The 22,250-nt window shown below is 42.6% G+C and overlaps 1 protein-coding gene across 1 annotated transcript; it reads left to right on the top strand.

Annotated features, from left to right (window-relative positions):
* Positions 1-448: 448 nt before the first annotated feature.
* fstl1b (follistatin-like 1b) lies at positions 449-21,279 on the top strand. Its single transcript, XM_086220478.1, has 11 exons — positions 449-567; positions 687-743; positions 12,530-12,631; positions 12,732-12,861; positions 14,498-14,530; positions 14,852-14,982; positions 16,420-16,538; positions 17,019-17,131; positions 18,044-18,154; positions 18,264-18,358; positions 19,882-21,279. The coding sequence occupies exons 2-11, from the start codon at positions 687-689 to the stop codon at positions 19,921-19,923; spliced, it is 933 nt and encodes a 310-aa protein (XP_086076604.1). The 5' UTR covers positions 449-567; the 3' UTR covers positions 19,924-21,279.
* The last annotated feature ends 971 nt before the right edge of the window (positions 21,280-22,250 follow it).

The raw sequence follows: 22,250 nt of genomic DNA on the forward strand, positions 1-22,250 counted from the left end.
TTTTTGTTTTTTTAGATGAAGTTAGTAAAAGCATAGGCAGAGGAGGATTTTCATCAATCTGGCAACACCAAAGTTTTTCCTAATTCATGGCTAAAGACAAATCAGTGGCAACACGAGGCTAATCATGGATGACTTGTCACAAAGTGGTACTCAGACTTTTTACTGGCAGATGATTTTTTTTTTTGGAAGTTGTCATGGTGATTTGGCATCCTAAATGCCGTGTTAGTGAGGAGAAGGGGTCGCTCTCTCTCCCCCCTTTCTCGCTCTCACTCACTCTCTCTCTCTCTCTCTCTCTCTCTCACACACACACACACGCACGCACGCACGCACACACAAATTCCCGCTCCTCCTCCTCCTCCTCTTCTACTCACGACATTTTCATTGGTCACATCGGTGAAAGAGGAGGAGAGAAACTGACGGACTGGCACGAATTCCTCGGCGCTTCTCAAATTTCTTGAAATCCCTCCTGCTCCCGCTGCCCTCCTCCTCCTCCGTCCCGACAAACGTCCTGACCAGCTCCCCGCTTCCGACCTGAAGACAACCGAGCGCAGCTCCTTTCTTAAAACGGTAATGAAGCCAAAGTTGAATTCCCTTCAAGTTTTAAACTGTCCAGTTACAGAAAAAAAGGACAGAAATGTTGTTTTCGTTTTACTCCTTAATCTTACTTTTCTTTACATCCTGGCCAGATGTTGCGGGGTGTCGCTGTGTTCCTTCTGCTGGCCGCAGCTCTCACTAACGCCGAGGTAAGTTTGGCTTGATTTTGTTTTTAAACCATGAAACCAAAATATTACATTTGTAGAGTTTTAAAATGATAGATTGTGGAATGCTCAGGGCGGTTTTGCTCTTTTGTTTCTCTCCTTTTTTTTTGGGAGGGTTGAACACTGTCAGAGGAGTGAACACAGCAGTTGACACAGCAGGAACATCTGGACGGGGTCGTCTAATAGCAGTGTTCTAGTGAAATGAGCCATTTTAGCTCTCCTCTGAAGACTGCGCAGTAGCCTGTTATGTTATTTATCATCTTAGAGGAGGAACCATTATTGTTGGCACTCTGCAATTACGAGCTTCATTATAGAGACAGTGAGGCACACAAATTACCTCTGATTCTTTGTCAACCATCACTCTCCATAACCACTGAGGCATTTCTGAGAGTGCTGTTAGTGTTTGTTGTTTGAACTGAGACAATGGTTTTGTTTCCTGTTGGAGCGCAAACGCAACTCCTATTCTTCTTAAGCAGCCCGGAGAGTGACACATTAATGACAGGCAGCTGGGAAAAGAAAAGGAGAGGGTAGTGTTTGTGTATAATTCACAAGTTTGACCTGCGGTGGGACGTTTTTCAATGCAAAGCTGCTCTAATGGTGCGCAAACACTGTGTTTGGGTGGCCAGCCATGTGTGTTTGAATGTCCTCTAGAGTCGTGACCCCGCTCACCTTATGGGTCTCGCACTGTGGGGCGAAGTGGTCGAACCTCTGAGTAAACGCAGGGTTAGCGCGCCGTTAGAGGAGCCGGTGTGATGGCGCAGATGGAGCACTGAGACATTTTCATCACTTGTGTAAGGATGGTGAGATGCAGTCGCTAAATATGAGGTGTTTTCCACTTAAGAAACACACATACACACACACACACACACACACACTCACAAGTGTTTGATGGCTCTAACCTCACCGGACACAGCTGTTGAACACCTGTGTTGACTCCTCTGTTGACCAGCTCAACAGTTGGGCTGAGAAAATAAACAGTTACACAGTTTTAGAAAAAGTCAATTATCATGTCAACTTTTAAAACACATTAATGCGACTCAAACCATTCTAGTTCGACCTTTTTGAAGTTGTATAAATGAAATGTGCTGTAAGAGGATGGACTTCATCGCACACTTCGTATGCGTATGTGCACACTTCAATCCAGATTGGCCTTGATGCTCGGCGTAAGTTCCCAAGGTCGCGCCACGGTATTTAACCCCGGAGTTGAACACCAGAAGGAGGTGTTAGAAGACAGGAACAACACGTCTGGACAGATGTGGAGACAAACTTGATTCTGTCTCAGCAGTCGTTTGACAGTGAACCTGCTTGCTTACTTGATTTGTATGTCGTGCAAAAGGTCAAAGGTCACAGCATCACAAAAAGTTGATGGAAACTGGAGAATCACTGCTCCCTTCTCCAAATGATTTTCTTAACCTTCCTTGAAAAGAGAGTAAATGGGCGGCTGAAATGTGAACGTCTTAATGACCTCCGACGTAGTGGACCTGTGACTCATTTGACTGACCAGCTGAAGGTTATTCGTCAACCCTTCTCCGTTCTCCACTGTCAGATGGCTCTTCTTCTGCTGTTAGTTGTAACCACATGTAACGTGCCTACGCCACCAACTTCCAAATAATGAAACACACCTAATGCGCATTTCTGAATAAATAACCTGATGGAGTTCTGTCACTGTAAACCCACTGAGTGACTGACTCCCCTGAAATGTCTTAAGAGATTTTGAAACACTTCAGCAAATGTGAAACACAAGATCGCACCTCGAAGGCTTCAGGCAGATGGATGTTAGCTTGTCTCTCTAGGAGCCAGACTGCTGACCTTCCAGCGCCGTCTCTCTACCTTTTGCCTGGTGGAAAATGAGCCATTGTCTACGTCTTTATTGCACTCGTGATGTGTGAGGAATGGCTTGCCAGAGCCAGAGCACACAGCGGAGTTTGTTGAATGTATCCACAAAGTTAATGGGGAGGTATTGGAAAGGCATCTTTTCTCCGACGGTAATTAGCCTGATAATATACGGCCTGCTGTCTGGCCGTGGGAAGGGCTTGAACTGGCATACCAGTGTGCTGTCTGGAGGAGGTCAACAAGTCGGAGTAAAAACCCTGGCAAACGATGAGCCTGGGTTAGGTGATGAATTACTGATGAGAGAGCTGGAAATGAAAATTACATTCTTAACATATGAAGCGATATTTTCATGTTCTGTTGACCTGGATGGCGAATGAGAACGCCCTAGTGCTCCATCGCCCAACATAAGCAGGTCAGAGATGTAGTATGTCAACATGGCTGGGGTTTGTGTGTGTGTGTGTGTGTGTGTGTGTGTGTCTGTGTGCGTGTGTGCATATTCTGAAGTGAGATGTGCATCTTGTTGATGTTTCCCCTTCTAACACACCAGCAGCTTGATATGCAAAGAAGGTCGAGATGCAAATGTCGTAAGAGTTTGCAGCCGCGGGGGCTTTGAGCACGCGCTCATGTTATTGTGTTATCCTGACGGGGTGGAATTCTAGAAATATACAGGAAGAAGTGAGCCCAGCTGGATGCAGGTGTTGGTTCCTTCCATAGGAGACTGTGATTGTTCCAAAGCACCATGGTGATGCATGTTATCCCCCTCATCCAAGGTGGGCTAAAAATATCTGCCCAGGTGGAGGGAACATGAGTATGAGGGGACGCTGTGTCCTCTGTCTACATCAGCCTGCTCTAATTACTGTGGCTCAACATCCAGCCGTGGATCCAGCGCGGGGCTGGTGGAGGCTGGCTGATGTAAAGCAGAAAAGGAGATGCAGCCACAGTCATGCAATTATAGCCGAGAACATTGGGGATGAGGTAAGACTTGGCCGTGTGGAGGGGTTGGGGGTTGGGGAGGGCTGGGTTTCATGTCCTCGCAGGTTGTTTTTTTTGGATTCGTTTAAAAGGAGTCCTCATTTAGCTGCTGGTGTCTTATCATTACCTGCACTCAAAGGCAAAGCACACATAAATTATCTCTCTCTTACACACACACGCAACAAAGAGAGTGAGTGGAGTCTACATGTAGGGTTAGTCGAGATAATGAGAAGATAACTTCAAGTGTTAGGGACTGAAATTATAGGTGGAGAGGAAATGAGTTCACTCTGGAATCCATGTTGTGAACACAGAGAACACAAACACGTGTCATAGAGAAAATCTCCCATTACCAGATGCAGTTAATGTCATAAAATAGTAATTCCAAAGATACTTTTTAAGAAGTGAAAAGTTTTCGGTCTTGTGTTGAAGTAAAAGTCGAGCCAAACCACATGCTTGGCATCAGGCTGCGTCTCCACGTGCATCCTGACTAACAACTCAGAGAGCGCATACCTCAGCACAGGTCATGTGACAGAATCGTATTTTGATAAGGAAATGTGGCTTTATCCTACTGGGCCCCATGTTACTCATGTTCTGCATTGGAACTCATGCCTGCACCGTAAATCGTGATGATTCATGGTAGTTTGAAAGAAACTGCCGCAAATCAGATAACTTTTCCTGTTTCACAATATTAAAAAAGAAATTGATTGAAAAACTGTTGGATCCACCTCTTTAATGGGATGAGATACAAATTAAAAACAAAAAAAAAACCCCAAATATCATCTCCCTTCAGCCAGGAAAATCATTTTAATAGTTTTAGTGTGATACTGCTCGCAGACACACAGACGACACCAAAAATGGGGCTCCCCTGGACTTTCGTCATTTCTGACCTCCTTTAGAACCGTCTGGATGCAGCAATGTGCATCTGTTAGGAATCAGCCTCGGAAACAATCCAACATTTTTCTGCAGATATGAGATTTCTGTTCATGGAGATTAGTCGCAAACAGACCACTTCTCAGCTCGTTCTAAACCCAATTACTCAAGATGTTTGACACACTTGTCATGTATCTCTAAGGGCTTTTCTACATTTTCGGGCTTTGTGTAATAATATATGACAAATGCAAATGAGTACATACTTCTTCGGGATGCTTTTTCACTCCAGCATACATATGTGGTGAAATGTGTGTCAAACTATCTGGGGAAGTGGTTTGAAGGACTGGATCCCCGTAGTTGTCCTGGGTTTGGAGCTGTCTACTCGTGATCCAGGAGCAATGCGTTAATGGGTGTATCATCACAACCCCAAAGCTTAAATGGCTGCGCCTCAGTTTACCAGATTCCTCCTTACTGAACATGTCCTTCAGTTTATAAACAGGACCTTTGCTGCTACAAACATTTCCCAACAATTAGCCCCAGCTCTGGCCTCAATGAGGAAGCAGGGGAGAGGGCAGGGAATTGACTCATTACCCCTGGCTGAGCCTGAGCCTCCCTCCCTCCCTCCCTACCTGCCAGTGGAAAATGCCCAGAACACGGCAGATATGAAGCGAGGGAGGAAAAGGTGGCAGAGCGGAGAAGAGGAGAAGATTTAGAGGGAATATGAGTGAGATTTAGTGACATGTTGAAGTGGGACAGTGGCTGTAGGGGATTGATGGGGGTCAGGTGGTGGGGACACTGTCGTCCCAGCAGTTTGACAGCGGGGTTCACCGGCGGGGGCGGGGGAGCATTTTATGTTCCCTGGTGTCGTTTTAACTGCTAGCAGATGTGGCTCTGCCCAGGCGGGGACTTATTTCCTGCTTTTCTTTGGTCTGTATCCATTACTTTCTCTTTGTTTTTCTCTTTTTCTTTCTATGTTGCACGCATTTCTTTCCCTCTTTCTTCCATTTTTCTGTTTGTTCTGCTCCTTTTTCTTTCAAGGTTGTATCCCTCTTAATCAAGAGGGGCTGGTATGTAAAGTAGAGTGGAGTGACATCACTGTCCATTGGTGCATTCCTTTCATACTGAATAAGACGAGAGGAGAAGAATAACAAGCAGATGTCTTTAAACTGGTCGTCACTCTGGTCCTCTTTGTTTCTGCAGAGTTAATGTCAGACCTGGACCCCCTATAGAGCACTAGCGACCACCCGTAGAGCTCATATCTGTGTTACACACTTAAATTTGCTCCTATTATTTCAATACACACACAAACACACACACACACACACACACTGACAACTCCACTATCTTTTCATGTAACTCATAAACACTAAGCAGGCCTTCCAGCGTAAACGAAGCATGTCAGTAGATTCTTTCAGTTTGCGGTTTGATAATGTTTCCCAGCCAAGACTTTACCATACCTCTAATCTCTGGAGGGTGCCAAGTACAGAAGAAATGACAACCTTATTTGATATGTATGAAGATACAGTCGAATAGATTCCGAAGGAAGACACGGCTGGAGGTTTGAGAACGGAGGTGCTTTAATTATTGAGGGCAGATGTTACAGCTTTGATGACTCAAAACTGAAGATAGTCGTTGGCTGTGATGTTGCTCCCTGGCGTGGCGGATTTCGCCACGAGCTCACATTAATTTCTTAAAGGAGGAAACTGGTTCATCGTTAGCAAGTGTGGTTTCATTCTTCTTGGGATGTGCACCATTTGCCTTTCGGTTATCAGCGGGGAGAGAGAAGTTTGAGTTAGGACTGAAACTCTGGAAGTGGAGGGGCTTTTCAGCTATCCCTGTCTTTTTCCATCCTGTCTCATCTCCTGAAGTGTGTCAGACAATCTAGAACTGGACAGACAAAACAGGAAAAAAAGTAGCAAATTCTGGAGAGGCGGGCACCTCTCTCTGACCTAGATACTGAGGAGGTTTTGGCTCAAGATGAACCCTGTCGGACCCCATCTGAGGCGCAACATAGCTCAGGAATGTACTCCCCCACCTCCTCATTCTCCTCACTCAGCCTCTTGTCTACAGCTCTCACGCTCGCGTCTTAGTGCGTTTCCATTAACTCCTAATTAAAAACATGCTTGTAAAACAACGGCAAAAGAATTTGCGTGTGTGAAATTGTCCTGCAGTCTGGACATTCTTCTGTCCATCCAGGTCTCACATCCAGATGGTCAGATGGCCTTTATGCTAACATCACAATGAGATTTTTAGGGATTACAGCTGTCTACTAAATTGTATAAATGGTTGAAATTTGATTTGAGGCAGTCACACGCAACGCTCCAATCTCCGCAAGCCTGGTTGATTGCAAGAGGCACACAATAGACGTCTATAGCGAAGGGGCTACAAATAGCCACCAGGCTTCATTTCCTGCCTTTAAGATAAAACAGAGCTAAAAAAAAAAAAAAAATCCTACAATGTGTGTGAGAAAATGTGCATTCGAACATTTAATTGTTAAGTCAATCAAATTTCACAGCTTTGCACCAATCCTACCTTCATGAAGATTATATTTACTTTTTTCTTTAAACAAATGTTTCACGCATTAAAAAAGAAAATAGTATTTCCTCCTGCAAGCATCAGATAGCGAAATGTGTGGGGAATAGAAAACATGAGAAAGGGGCATATGAGACATAGAATGACATGAATTATGGAAAAAACAAGTACATAAATAGGATTTAAGCAGCAATTTAAGAATGAGATAAGAACAAAAATAGATGAGATGAATTTGTGGGAAAATAATCAAAGATAATTCCAAAGCATAATACTAATTAAGAAAAACACAATTCGTGTTCCCACAAGTAGATAAGCCTATCATATTCAATCAGTGTCGATGCAAATAGAGTTGAACTTCCTTTCACCTTTTTATACAGCTGAAGATCAGAGCAGCGCAGCCTTAAGCAGAGGGCTGAACGATCAGAAAATCTGGCTATGAGAACGCTTCTATACTCAAGCGTTGGGCAGCATTAAATGAAGCCTGGCGTGCCAAATAAGCAGAACAAATCGACTGAAGTGATTCTGATAGCCAGAGACGTTCATATCCTGGGATAATTCACACATAGAAAGATAACCACCATTTCATATTCTGTTTTTCATTTAAAATCCTTGATGATATTCTTGAGTGTGTATCCAGGGCAGGCTGTGGATCCATGTTTTCTATGCTAATAAGGGGCAGGGTGCCGAGAGGGAATTGATTCGCACAGTGGCTGTAAAGTGACATCCTCAGGAGAGAGGCATTGATTGGCTGCTAGATCAATAGAGCATGGCGCACACACACACACACACGCGCACACACGCACACACACACACACACACACACACAGTGTGCTCAAAAGACAGGCACATACAGGCAGATAGCCTCCATACTGATGTGTGTGAGGAGCATAAAATACTGTATGGTTACTGTACTGCCTGCATCCTTATCAGTAGATTAAAAATCAAAGAGGATTGAAAAAAGAAGCAAATGAATGCCCCCTTTATTCTCGTCAGCCTCAACATGGAACCATTCAACATGTTGCAGGAGAGCAATGAGCACACAACTCTCCTTTCCTCCCCAACTACCTTTTTTCTTAATCGTCTGATTCTCTCCACACCCCCCTTCACCTTTTATTTTCTCTGGCTACTCACTTATTCCCTCCCATGACTTCCATTAAGCGGTACAAGTTGGTTTCGGCTCACTGGCACGTCTCCTGCAGCCCTAAAAAGGGCATGGCGCTGGGAATAAAATGACAAGACAGAAAGAATTACAGCAGAAGAAAATTGAAGTACACCAGATGTGAATGGGAAGATGTCATGCAGAGGAAGGAAGATGAGAATGATCCACAGAGGCTTTTAAGAAAAAAAAACGACTTCAATTTCATCCTCTTAAAAACATACAGATACATTTAACTTCCTGATAAAAGGAATGAAAAAGGGAAAAAAGAAAATATTTGTGGTTCACATGTATCCCAGATATCGATTAGTTTGTTGAGGCATTTGAATGTGCATGTTTTAGGAAGCTTAACAGGGAAGCTAGAGCGTATTTTTTTTTAACGTGTGTCCTCAATATGTATTTGTACACTCTATACCGTCTTAAAGGAAGAAATTATGGTGAGATTTTTGTAGAGAGTTTCAACACTTCTGCCACTTTGACTACACTTGCAGGCCTTGGTTTGGCAGAGACCACACATGAGCCAGGCTCGTATTTAGCACGCACACGGACAGTTACAGCATAATAGCTAAATTTGGAAAGAAAGGAAAACTTTCCCAAATTGACCAAATGGTTTCTCACTCTCAGTCTTCCAGCAGGAACTCCACGAAGACTGGAAAGTGTCTTTGCAATTTGATGCTATGCTATTCCACATGGCCCTGTCCCAAAATATAATGGCTATTGGCACACGCTACCCTCCTCCATCAATTTTTTATAAAAATTTGGCTCAGTAGTTTTTGTGTTATCCTGCTAATAGTCGAAACTTAAAACAAGAGCAGTCTGAGACAGCCAACCTCCTCCACAGTGAAAACAACAAAAAGTAACACTTGACCTTTAATAAAGGAACACCAAAATGTTAATGCTTCGTGATAAATTCGTGCTGACTAAGCTTTACTGAAGCATTACATTTGTTAATAACTTTTGTAACCTTTATTGTTTCACTTCAACCTAACGATAACCCCTCCACCCAACACAACCCCACATAACACACATGAAGTTAACATGAAAACCATTAGCAAATAATTAGTAGACATTTAGCTTGATAACTGATAATCAAGCATTGATTAAATGTTATTAATACGCTCCTATTGTCGTGTGGTACCAAGCACCTTGGATGCTTACACAGACTCAGAGGTAGCATGACCACGCGTCTGAGCGCTGACATGGAATACAAGAGATGTGTAAAACTTGTGTCAGGAGAAGTCATGATTCAGTAGGCAGCATGGCTCCTGAGGTACACGCTGCTCTAGTAATTGGAAGGTTATTGGCTTATCTGTCAGCTGTGTCGACATGTCTTTGAGCAAGACTCTGAACTCCCTGGCACCCTTGTTGCATTTATCTCAGTATGGTATGTGCTAATTTCTCTTCTGCTTCTCCAGTTTGCCAGTTTGGCTAAAGCGGCTCCACCAAACTGCCCCTGTTGTGGTTTACTCATCGTTCACCTCTGCAGTTCGTCCATGATGGTGCCTGCGGGGCATGTCGTGTGACTGACAAAGACTGATTGGTCCTCGTGAATTGACGGGCACCTCTCACGGCAGCCTCTTCCATCAGTGTGTCAGTGAAGCAACATTTTCAAGAATGTTGTGTACCATTAAGCCAGAAGAGGCTCTATATAAAGGAGCCCCATTTACCATAAGAATTATTCTATCTTTCAAGCACCTTGGAGATCAAAGTCACATCTGTTACTCACTTGACTGAGTCTAAATCATCCCAGCACAGCAGCAGAGGCAGCGTGGGTGGAAGCCTCCACCGCTACGACTCTTCCTAATATCGCCTATAGGTTTACACTTCAGTTTTACATAGATTGAGTCACTCCATCCATCCAGATTCAATACTGGTTTAATTTAATGATCGAGATAATATCCCCCAGTTAGTCTTACGAAATTGTCATTATTTTTGTGAAGATATGACTGAAAATATAAAATGTTGAGTTGTCACACAGAAGAAGAACCCTTCATGTAAGGGCTTTTTCTGAGGAGCCAGTTCACAGCAGCGATTCGCAATGCAACAGTTTTAGAGTGTTGCAGTGAAAGTTTCATGTGCAGCAGTTCCATGTAGGTTCAGAAGAATCCATCTGTCTGAGCTCTGTGTGCAGTTTTAGAACATTTTCAAGGAGTTTTGATGTGAGTAGCAGCCGGTCTATTTGTGAATCATTGGTCTGACCTTGACCTTATAACTCAAATAGCTAAACTGGTGATCTGGGACAATGGAGTTGATCTAGTCAACGTGAATGTTTGTCCAAATAATGTATCAGTAGCGTGACCTCATAGGCTACATTTTCATAAACAGCAAGGACTCACTTCTGCCCTTTTTTGCATATAGATACCTTTATTAGTTTGTTTTATATAACAGCATTAAGAACCTTACAGAATGAAACTAAAGAATTACACCGATTAATTTAACAGGTGTCTGTAGCTTTTGGTGAAGATCCATCTACAATGCCTTTTTGCTGACAGACCCACATACAAACGGATAAATCACCTCAACCTCTTAAAACTCCAGCACAGTGAGGCACACCAGCATCAGATCAGAAGCCCTAATCATGTTAGATGAACGACCAGCTTAGTTCATTTCCCATAAAAACATAAAAGTATAATTCAGTAATGTAATTGAACCCATGTTCTCCAAATGGTGTTGCATATAACTGTCTTGTCATGGCAACGGTGACGTGTCCAATCGTCAAACTCACTAGCCTGCTTTGCTGACAATTTGCTGGGGAACCGTCGTACAGTCTGAACAACTCATTCTCATTATGGGGCTTTGTGCCATTTACCTCATTTGATTGGCACTTGTGATCTAGAAACTACAGGAGCCAGAACATGCTCTCACCATAGCAACACCCCACTGGAATCAGCAGAAAACCAGCCTCTGTATTCATTTGCTAAATGTCAGGGATGTCAGCTGGCTGGACTTGGAGACAGGTCGACAGAGCTCTACGTTTAAACCAGATTCAGCTCATCCAGTATTCGTGTGGTCATTGGAGGTTTCTACAGGTTTCCACAGGCTTGGAGCCCATCTGTGTCCAATAAACCGGATTGTCCAACACGCTCAAGGCCAAAGGGAATCCTTTGATGATTGTCCCAAACCTCCGCTTTGGAGTGTCTTTTAATCGTGTGTAGAAATGAACCTCTAGTCACTTTCTCTCTTCTCCATATCTCACTCTCAGCTCTTTGGAGTTAAAGCTGCTTCTCTGACATGTTTGCATGTGACACCTCCTCCTCCTCCTTCATCCATCTTGGTACAATCATTAGTAAAGCTTATGAGAGTCAAGAATCAAGCTTCATCTTAACCTACATACCAAACCCTGGACTTATAAACACACACACACACACACACACACACACACACACACACACACACACACACACACACACACACACACACACAGCATCTCGGAAGCCAGCTCACGTGCACTCACACTGAAAGCCAACTTTGTGTCTCGCTCGTACAGGAAACAGCAGCTTAGAAAGGAGAGGGAGGAGGAGGGGAGACTGGAGAAACAGGGAGGAGAAAAGATTTCTCAGAGCATGGGAATGAGCCCAAAGGAAAACACAGCTCAGACTCCAGATGTGGAAACACCCTGTACACACACGCAATCTCGCACACACATACAGAGATATAGAGGGAAGGAGTTACTGAGGGTCTTAAAGCAGTTCTTGGATGCTTGCTTGTGATTGGCTCTTCTGTAGCAACGGACACAGAAATATTGAAGACATTTCAGCTGAATAAAGGAGGATTTATGAGCTGATTGTTTTGTTATGGACTGTTTCATCATTCTTTGAAGCTATAGCCATGTCTTTTTTCATTTTTTGTTAAAGGAAAGTGAATAAAGAATTAGACATCACTTTTTTTGTAAAGCAGACAATCCTGCTCGATGTCTGTATACCCAGGAATACAGGCGCTTTGTAAAAATCATTCCTATGGAGCTGGAACTATTTAAGTGCATCATATTGGTGAGGTATCGCCACCTAGAGGGGAAAGGCCGCTTAACTTTTACTGCTCCAAGTATGATGGGAGTCCTCAACGTATGGCTGCAGTGAAAGTTTCCCTCAAACATGAGGTCAGATACGGTCGCCCACATATGTCACTCTGAAAAAGTTTTGTGCCAAAGTTGAAGAGGAGGATTTGGTGAATGTTGGAAATGATCAGGACAAAGGTTAACGGTTATATACCTTCATATGTCTCACACAAAGGAAGGCTTCCTGAAAAACAAGACAGATCTTACTTTAGAAAGAGGAGGAAAAACTTTGCTCTTAAACTGGTTCAATGTGCAACTGCTGTACGTGGTGGAATGTGTTTTCAGATGGACGTTAGTTGAGCAATAGCTCCGCCTGTGTGTGGAACCTGTAAAAAAAACACTGTTTCTTTTCAGGAGCTGCAGAGCAAAAGCAAAGTGTGCGCCAATGTGTTCTGTGGAGCCGGCAGAGAGTGCGCGGTCAACGAGAAGGGGGAGCCCAGCTGTCTGTGTATAGAGGTGAGGGGTCCTGCACCACAAGAACAGCCATGGAGGAAAATCAGGTCTCTGAGACAAAAGTTCTCCCAACTTCATTGTCACTCTCTCTTTCCCTCTGCAGAGCTGTAAACCCCACAAAAGGTCAGTGTGTGGCAGCAATGGCAAGACCTACAGGAATCACTGTGAGCTCCACAGAGACGCTTGTCTGAGTGGCCTGAAGATCCAGGTGGCCCATGATGGACACTGCCAGGGTATGAGCTGAAACATGCAGCAGTTTAACGCAAGATTCTTTCAGGGGCCCTGGACCTGTCTGCAGTGTCACATGGTGATTTTTTTTTTAAAAAGGTGTTTTAATAGGGTTTCTCCTTCATGCTGACTTCAAAGATGACACTGACAGGCACTGTTAACCTTTTCCAGGATGATTTGATTTAAAGAAATGAATATAACTACCCCTGTCATGTTTGTGTTTAAAGGGTACATTTCAAATCTGTCTCAACACAACAGTCAGGTGTCCATGTGAAGATTAATAGAGGTTGTACTCCTAACTTACCATTAGAGGTTCCTTTTCTTATCTTGTATCAGTGTAAGTGATAGGTAACATAATTCAAAGCCATATCAAAAAGTTTAAAGCTATAAAGAGGCCGGAGCAGTGATAGCCTGATAAAGAATGTCTGTAACCTGGAGCTCAGCAGCTCCTGTAATTAATTTGTGGATGCAGCAGAACTTGAGTGTTATGCTGCATCCACAGAGTTTGCATGGACAATAAAATTAGAAGATATAAGCAAAAAAGGAGGACAAATATGCAGCAGTCCAGAATGCATGACCTTCTTTCTGTATTTACTTTGTGGGAGTGATCGAATGTCCCTGTGCAGGATTTAGCTTGTGCTAAAAAGGCTGCACCTTTGGAAGATGTCCACATTTTGTCCTCTGTCACTATGTACTGTAAGCAGATTAGGAAGGGAGCTTAAATGAGCAGGAGGACATAGGAGACAAAAGCTTGGGCACCTGATTATCTTTATTATACAGAATTGGATTAATGTGAAGCTATCTTTTGAAACCATAATATCATTATTCTGAATTTCTGAAAAACTGAGCAGTAGCTGCTCTTATTAAAGGCGATAACCAGTTCTGATTGTCTGGGGAACTTTGTGTATAACAGGTGCCAAGACATGGACAAAGAAAGTGTCTTAACTGTGCTTTATAGCTACCAGGACCATATAATCATTAAATAAGTACCAGTCAGGTGTACTGGATTGTCCCACATGTGATGTGTGGATGACTGTCATTAATCGTTAAACTGTAACAAACCAACAAAAAAAGAGTTCTCAAGTTGACTCTGTCTTAAAGCATCAGAGCAGCATTTTAGCATTTCATCATTTTGACTACATTTTGGCTTTGAATTGAATTTGGTCACTTGGCAAACGATGCCATTAATCTGCATACTTAAGATTATCTACTAACTGATGAGTGCTTGATCTGAACTGGCCACACTTATGGAACTAACAGAAGGGTGGCCGGTTTGACAGTCAACCACACTCTACAATGTTATGTTCCCATGACGTTTTAGAATATGTGAAGCGGTGAAGGGTTCGCCATGTGGACAAAGCCTGGCTTGTTCCCTTGACTTATTGATTAAAGCATCTAATAATAGTATCTTATCTTGAGTGAACGTTCATGTTTAGCCATTTCATCTCCATGCGTCCCCGCTGACCTGAACATTGATCAGATATCTGGGCAGTCATTGACACTGGCTGTGACACTCTGTCCTCTTGCCACATAAGTAAATACGTTAAGCTCCATTTAACTGGATCAAGGTCATGCCTGGAAATATTATTATTATTATTATTATTTTCACACGATGTGTTCTCTCTCTTTTTTAAACATTAGAGAAGAAAACAGAGCAGGCTGCTGCCAGCCCAGGTGAGTGAGAAACTATTTTGGTGTCAGTGTAAAAGTGTTTAAAATTTGAGTGACTTGAGATACTTTGGATTTTTTCCCATGTAAATTCTCTTTTTATTATTATACTGTGGATAATGGTAAACAGTGTTAAGGTTATGTCCTCTATTATGATGGATTTTTTTCAAGTGGAATAATAATTCATGGTCTAATGGATGAAAGATGGTGAAAATGGAAAACTGATGCAAGATCTAAAGGACAAGATCACCTCAGTAGCAACATCGATTTTATCTTTTGGACTATTTATCAGTGGTGTTGACCTGTGTTCTGCTCCTGCTCCTGCAGTGGTGTGCTACGCTGCAGACCGCAATGAGCTGAGGAGTCGAGTGATCCAGTGGCTGCAGACAGAGGTCATCCCAGACGGCTGGTTTGCAAAGGGATCTAACTTCTCTGACATCCTGCTCAAATACTTCAAGGTGGGTTTCTCCTCCCTGTGATGGTGCAGACTCAAGTCCTGGCCTTGGTTATTATTCTCCACTGCTCAAAAGGACATTGTCCTCTTTTACGAAATGGTAGTGTTTCGCTTTGTGGGCCCCAGCCAGCCCCACAAATCTCTAAAGGTTTGTCAGACTGCGTCTGATCATCGACATGACAAACCTCTCAAGCGTGTCAGCTGATGGCTGTAATTCTGTTTAATGAGGATCTCTGTCCTGCAGAGGAGGACCCGTCCACCCTGTGAACCCACATGAAGGGGAGTGAAGCAGAACAGCAGATGGTTCTTAGAACAGTTAAAAAAAAACAGCATTTATTTATTTATTTATTTATTTACTCTCCCTTTAATGAAAATGAACTCTACATTCTTGTAGTAAAGGGTTTTCAGATGGTCTGTCCTCCACAAGCGGCCACAGCTGTTTCATTGAAAGACACGTGCAAAATATGACCCTATGATTTAAATATTAAACGTGGTCCTGCATTCACTCCAGCTCCACTTAAAATGTTACTATGGTGATATGGGCTATTTGCAGTGTGTTGGGAGGCCATCAAGTTTGAATTCATTTAACATCCCATTTAAGCAATGATCGTCATGGCAACTGTTCTCTAACAGCGGCCTGAAATTACAGACACAACAATGATTTCATTCAGAAGGATGTTTGTGGTACACTTGGGCACACGACACTGATCAATGACATGAGTAATACCAATTCACGTTCAATCGATCAATAGATTCTGGTTGAGAGAGAAAAGTATGTGCTGACATATCCATAACATATGTTTGGTGATGGCCTGAAACTCCACTGTGACAGCCACAGCTAAAGTTAGCAGCCAGCCAGGAAACAGACATGTCTGAACTCTTTTTAATAATTATAATTGATAATTTGATAACTCTTGTTATCATAGTGAATGTTGATTACCACAAAAGTACAGTTACAGTATGTCCATCCATCCATCATCATCTTCCGCTTATTCCTACACATTAAGGCGGGGTTCACCCTGGACAGGTCGCCAGTCCATCACAGGGCCAACATACAGAGACAAACAACCATTCACACTCACAGTCACACCTACGGTCAATTTAGAGTATCAATCAGCCTAGTCCCCAATTGCATGTTTTTGGACTGTGGGAGGAAGCCGGAGTACCCGGAGAGAACCCACGCAGACACGGGCAGAACATGCAAACTCCACACATAAAGATCCTGTGCTGGAGCCGGGACTCGAACCCGGAACCTTCTGTGAGGCCACAGTGCTCACCACTGCACCACCGTGCAGCCCCAGTTACAGTATGTATCAGGACTATATTTAAGGTCCCCAAACCTATTTATCTGTGTACTGTAAATATTTTACTCTGTGTGTGTGTGTGTGTGTGTGTGTGTGTGTGTGTGTGTGCGTGTGTGTGTGTGTCCTTTTCTCTTCAGTCATATGACAACGGTGATTCCCAGCTGGACTCCTCTGAGCTGCTTAAGTTCATCCAACACAATGACTCTGTTGTGGAGTTGCAGTCTTACGCCGATCAGGAAAGCAACAAACTTCTCAGGTTAGTGAGGGTGTTTGTGTGTGTGTGTGTGTGTGTGTGTGTGTGTGTGTGTGTGTGTGTGTGTGTGTGTGTGTGTGTGTGTGTGTGTGTTTTTGCACGAACACATGATGGCTCCTGGAAAATGCTGCTGTAGGCACTTATTTTGTCTTGTCAGTATTTCAGCTTCTTCCAGACTAGTTCAGACTAGTTGAACATATCCTTCTGTGGTCATGCTTGTACATGCAGAAACACATATTTGTGCCCAGGTGCTTTTTTAAGGGGTGTGGTGTCATTTATCTCTATCTGGGACAGTGACAGTGTCAACTTTACTGAGGGCTTCCCTATGGAACCTGCCCTGGAACCCTGGAATAACAACTGTGCTATACTTATTTTGCTGCTGCTGCTGCTGTATGAAGCAGCTAATATTTGTCTCTACTTGTGTGTATGTGTGTGTGTGTGTGTGTGTGTGTGTGTGCGTGCGCGCACTTGCTCGCGCCCCAGGAGTCTGTGTGTTGATGCCCTCATTGAGCTCTCAGATGAGAACGCCGACTGGAAGCTGAGCTTTGATGAGTTCCTCAACTGCCTGAAGCCTGGCTTCAATCCACCAGAGAAGAGTGAGCTCAGAGTCTTATTTTTATTATTTTACTTAATGTAAAGTACATTTACACAGTGGTAGGGTATACTGACGCTATGATAGTCATATCAGCCAAAAAAAACCCAGCAGAAATGAGTTTCAAAATGTACTTCTTTTCTGAATCGTCAACAAACCCTGTTTGTGGTAGTTTGCTTTGTCATCCTATTCCAAACTATCTGGGATAAAGTTCACTAGAACTGGATGCCTTTCTCAGCCACAAAAACAACTGACTCTGGGGCACTGGAAGTGATTCAAAGACACACGCACGCACGCAGACACACACACACACACACACACACACACACACACACACACACACACACACACACACACACACACACTGCTAATCTTTTATGCCTGTTGAAAAACTTCAGGGTTGCTGCATATACAAGACTAATTGCTAACATTTTACAAATGTTGATATTTTAGAAATGGTCAAAGGTCAACTTCAAAGTCATACAGTATGTAAGATGTTAATCATACAATTCTTATTTCTAAGTACATTATTTATTGTTTTTGTACTGTCACATTGATCTGAATGTGATGATTTGAAAGGTGCTATAAATATAAAGTTTATCATTATTACATCGTTTATTCTGATCCGGACCACTGCAACAGGACTGGACTGGTTGGAGGAGGCAATAGGTGGTAATTGTAGTTTATAAACAATCAAACACAGTTTTATCACTTACACTGAAGACAGATTAGATGACCTCTGATTCACAGATGAAAGCAACCGCAGCATGTCGCGCAGCTTCAAAGATCAGATAGTGGAGAAATGATGTGGCATTTTGATTGCGTCATGGACATTGATCAACATTGATTTTAAGAAAAAAGATTACCTGCTACAATCACCGGTCTTTTCTGAATGTTGTGTTGTTTTTCTCTGCAGAATGTGCCTTGGAGGACGAGACGTATGAGGACGGTGCAGAGACCCAGGTGGAGTGTAACCGCTGTGTTTGTGCGTGCGGCAACTGGGTCTGCACTGCTATGACCTGCACTGGTAAGATCAAGTGCTAAAGATGACCTTTATTCTATTTATTCATTTGATGACTTTAATTAAAAAAAAAAAAACACAGAGAGAGCATATTTGACCATCTCTCTCTCTCCAGACAAGATGGCGGCTGTAGATGAAACAGCAGATGCTGGCACAGAGATGACGGAGGAGGAGTGGAACCTCCGTGTGGCAGAGCTCAACAAGCACCAGGTCTGTGTTTGGGATCACCCCAGCATCTGAGCTGTTAAGATTTCTTCTGAAGATTTTTACCAGGGAGAAGCATTTGAAATAAACCGCTAGGAAAAAAGCGCAGTTCTAAATTAGAACAATAAATCTATGAACTGGAGGCTAGTCGCAGAAAGAAAATGATAAATGACACATTTCTTTACAATCAAAGTAGCAAAGGAGTTTTCTTAAGCAAAGCAGCCTGCAGACCTTCAACACTCCCTTTACCGGGGGGAATAATTCAGTCACTACCATTTGCCTCGATGTTACTGATATGATAATGAGGGCCCACAGGGCTTTGACTTCAATGTGACTATTTGACTCCAGGAGGAAGCACATGCGTTTGTGTGTGTGTGTGTGTGTGTGTGTGCGCGCGCGCAGTGTGTATGTACAGTAGTAAAATCAACAAATGGTGATTCAACAAGTGATTAAAGGTCACGAAACTTACAAAACTAACACAAGAACCCAGATATACTACAATGTAACTATTATATCTCTAGCAGCTGAAAAGCATTTTTTTTTAATTCATGGTGTCCTCAAGTCACCTCAAGTCTGCTTTAATTCATAAAATCATCTGGTAATAATTTAACTCCAGTGTGATGTCATTTAGTTTAACGCATCTCCATAACAAAATTGAATCCCTGGTTCCTGCAGTCCAAACAAAGGTAGTTCATCTAAAGGCTCCTATTCCTGTGGGGAATCCTCATGGTTGAAAAAGGGGCTTGATTAAATTAAATTGATAATAATTGTCATTCATCCTTATAGCTGTTTGCTTGATTGTGTTAAATTACTCACTACTAATCCGTTTTAAAAATACATAATAATTCCTTGAGCTGAGAGAGTGTAGAACATCTGTCAGATAGCACCAGAGTCTCCTCCCAGCACAGATGTAATCCTTCACCCGGAAACAGATGTTGGCAGTTGTCTAGCAACTACAACAGGACAATCACAACCTTTCCTGACGTTCTAGAGCCTCATCAGACAAACAATAACAATGGGTAACCATTGTAGATGGTTGTTCAGTAAACACTATAGAGTAAAAATACAGTTCTTGAACTCTTCTAGCTCATGTAATGCGGTTCTAGCACCTTCAATTTCATAGTGTGCAAAACAATACAGTAATAAATCTAACTGGCCTTGTGATGTGTGTGTATGTGTGTGTGTGTGTGTGTGTGTGTGTGTGTGTGTGTGTGTGTGTGTGTGTGTGTGTGCGTGCGTGCTTGCTTGCTTAGATGTTTGTATGAGGGCATGAGGCTCACCAGGTAGCATCATGCCTCTGGCTTGAGGCCATGGCTGAATCAGCAAGGTCTTGTTGCTTCTAATGCCACAGTAAACAACTGTAACTCTGGGTACTTTACTGTCATTCCAGATATAATCAGGCATTATTTTTATATAATGTTGCATCTCTTAGATATTTCCGGGTTATATTTTTACAACGCTGCATACTAAGCATGTCATGTTATCTCTAACCCTCCTTTATCTCTTTTTAAAAAATATATTTCATACAGGAGACGGTTGAGAAAATGAAGAGCAGCACAAAGGAGGTCTAGATAAGGATGCAATGAACGAGAGGATGCACACTACCACCCCTCCTCCATACTTGATTTACCTTACAGCCGTGTGTTGTTTCAATACTGACTTTTTTCATGTTTCTCTGCTATGTTAATTATTCTTCTTCTTCTTTTTTTTTTTTTTTTTACAGTGTTTAAGTGTTTGTGTTGATACTTGGTAGATTCAGGGGCTATCAAAGATTATTGTAGGATTCCCTTGTGTTCAGTACTGTCATGTTTGATTGTGTTACTACGCCCCTGCACTAGCCCTGGGGCTTCTTTTTTAAACTACAAACCTTATATTTTTACAGTTATTAAGGAAAAGATAAAGAGGTCAAGTTTTATGGATTTGTTGGAGACGGTAGAAAAGTTGGGAGAACCGTTGAGTGGAGGGGGACATTAGTCGGAGGAGCTGGAGCGGGAGCGTCAAACTACTCATGATTGATTGTGTCGCCATATGTAACTGCCATAGTGGGCCAATACTTCAACGCACTTTCTTTTTCTTTCCCTCCAGCTTCATTAGGTTTTAGTTCATCACCAGCCTGACTTTGTATCCTACTGCTAAATTTATCATTTTTTTGCAAATTAAAAAAAAAAAAAGCTTGCTTCTAGTTGGAATTGGCTTTAGTTGGACATCATCTTATTCCCATGGTATGCTCAGGAAGGAGTCTCCGGTGCTTTTTGGATTAAACGTTCCTCCATCTTTGTTTTATTATATTTACAAATGCACAATAGCACCGCGGCGAGACCTGATTTGAATATAGCATGGGGAAATCTGAAACCAAAGTGTTGATGAAAATGTTTGAATAATGTACGTCTTCAATTCTCCAGGTAAAGCATTACTCTGGACCCAGCAACAACACTATACCTGTGCTCTCAGAATCACTCTTAACAAAAGGACTAGCCTCACTGTCAGCTAAAGTAGTGTAGTTAAAGTAGCGTCAATAACTGGGTGAAAATTAATTGTGTGCGTGTGCGTGTGTGTGCGTGCGTGCGTGTGTGTGTGCGCAGTGAAAATGTGATGCTATCGATTTTTATTTAGTTTGTTAAATGTGTTAATTTGTTAAAGTCCTGTGTCTAAATTGGGAGATTTGACGATATAAATCAGTGCCTTAGACCTGCAACCATTACAGCTCTCTACCTTTGCCTGCATGTAGGTTATAATACCACATGGCATCGCATCGAATGAGCATCTCTGACGTTTAGTAGTAAACCAGTGCTTTGTGACTCTGTTCCTAACAATTGTCTGTGTGAATGTTACAATAGTGGGTTCACGCTAAATCTTTATATTCCACTAAAAGTGAAGATTGTGTAAGGAATACATATGTAAGCCAATAAATCCCATACACCGTAAAACTGATGTCCCTTTCTATGATTTTTTTTATGTTTATTTGTCTGTGTTTCGATCTCAAACTCTGGCGGATGGTTGGAAATGTTCCAGCCGTCTTGCAGGCTGCAATAACACAGAAAAGTGCATCTAAAATGACAAATGCAAAGTGAGAAGAGAAATACTGCAAGAAATGCAAATCTTGTCAACACTGTTTTGTAAATTTTGTGTCTTGATGGACAATCAAACCTTGTAGGTTAGTAAAATAATTTTTGTTAAAGTAAAATTATAGGTAGATGTTTCTTTTGTGCAATGAAAAATATGTGAATATGAACATTTTCTACCGCTTATCCTGTTAAGGGTTGTGGGGGGCTGGAGCCTATCTCAGGAGCCCAGTCACACCTACAGTCAATTTAGAGTAGCAATCAGCCTCGTCCCCTCTTGATGTCTTTGGACTGTGGGAGGAAGCTGGAGTACCAGAGAGAACCCACACAGGAACTGGGAGAACATGGAGACTCACACAGAAAGATCCCGTGCAGGAGCTGGGACCTGGAATCTTCTTGCTGTGACGCGACAGCGCTGACAACTTTTTTCATATCATAAAGATGTAAAAAAATATATATACTCCATACACCATACGTTTATGTAATAGTCCAGGAAGATATTAATTTGGCATTGGCATTTTCAATGCCGTTGTGGGAGGAACCTTCTTTTTTCATAGTCAGCAGTCTTGTCCAATGTAACAGAAGTGTGGTGTTGCATAATACACATCTGGCCGGTCGGCTTGGCGGTGGACCGTCGGGCCGCCGTCATCCGGGTCGTACAGGTTTGAACTAATTAATCTGCTCGAATTGTCTCACTGGCATGGCTTTAAACTGACAATAAACCGTACAAAGACCTTGTGAAAACCCTTTCCTTTAATCATCAATTTATAACGTTATCAATCTCTGGCCAATCACAGCCCGGGGAGGAGGGGCGGGGCGGGGCTACTAAACCGCAC

This window comes from Aulostomus chinensis, chromosome 12, assembly GCF_037954235.1.
Source record: "Aulostomus chinensis isolate RoL2024-O1b breed Wild chromosome 12, RoL_Achi_v1.0, whole genome shotgun sequence".
Lineage (NCBI taxonomy): Eukaryota > Metazoa > Chordata > Actinopteri > Syngnathiformes > Aulostomidae > Aulostomus > Aulostomus chinensis.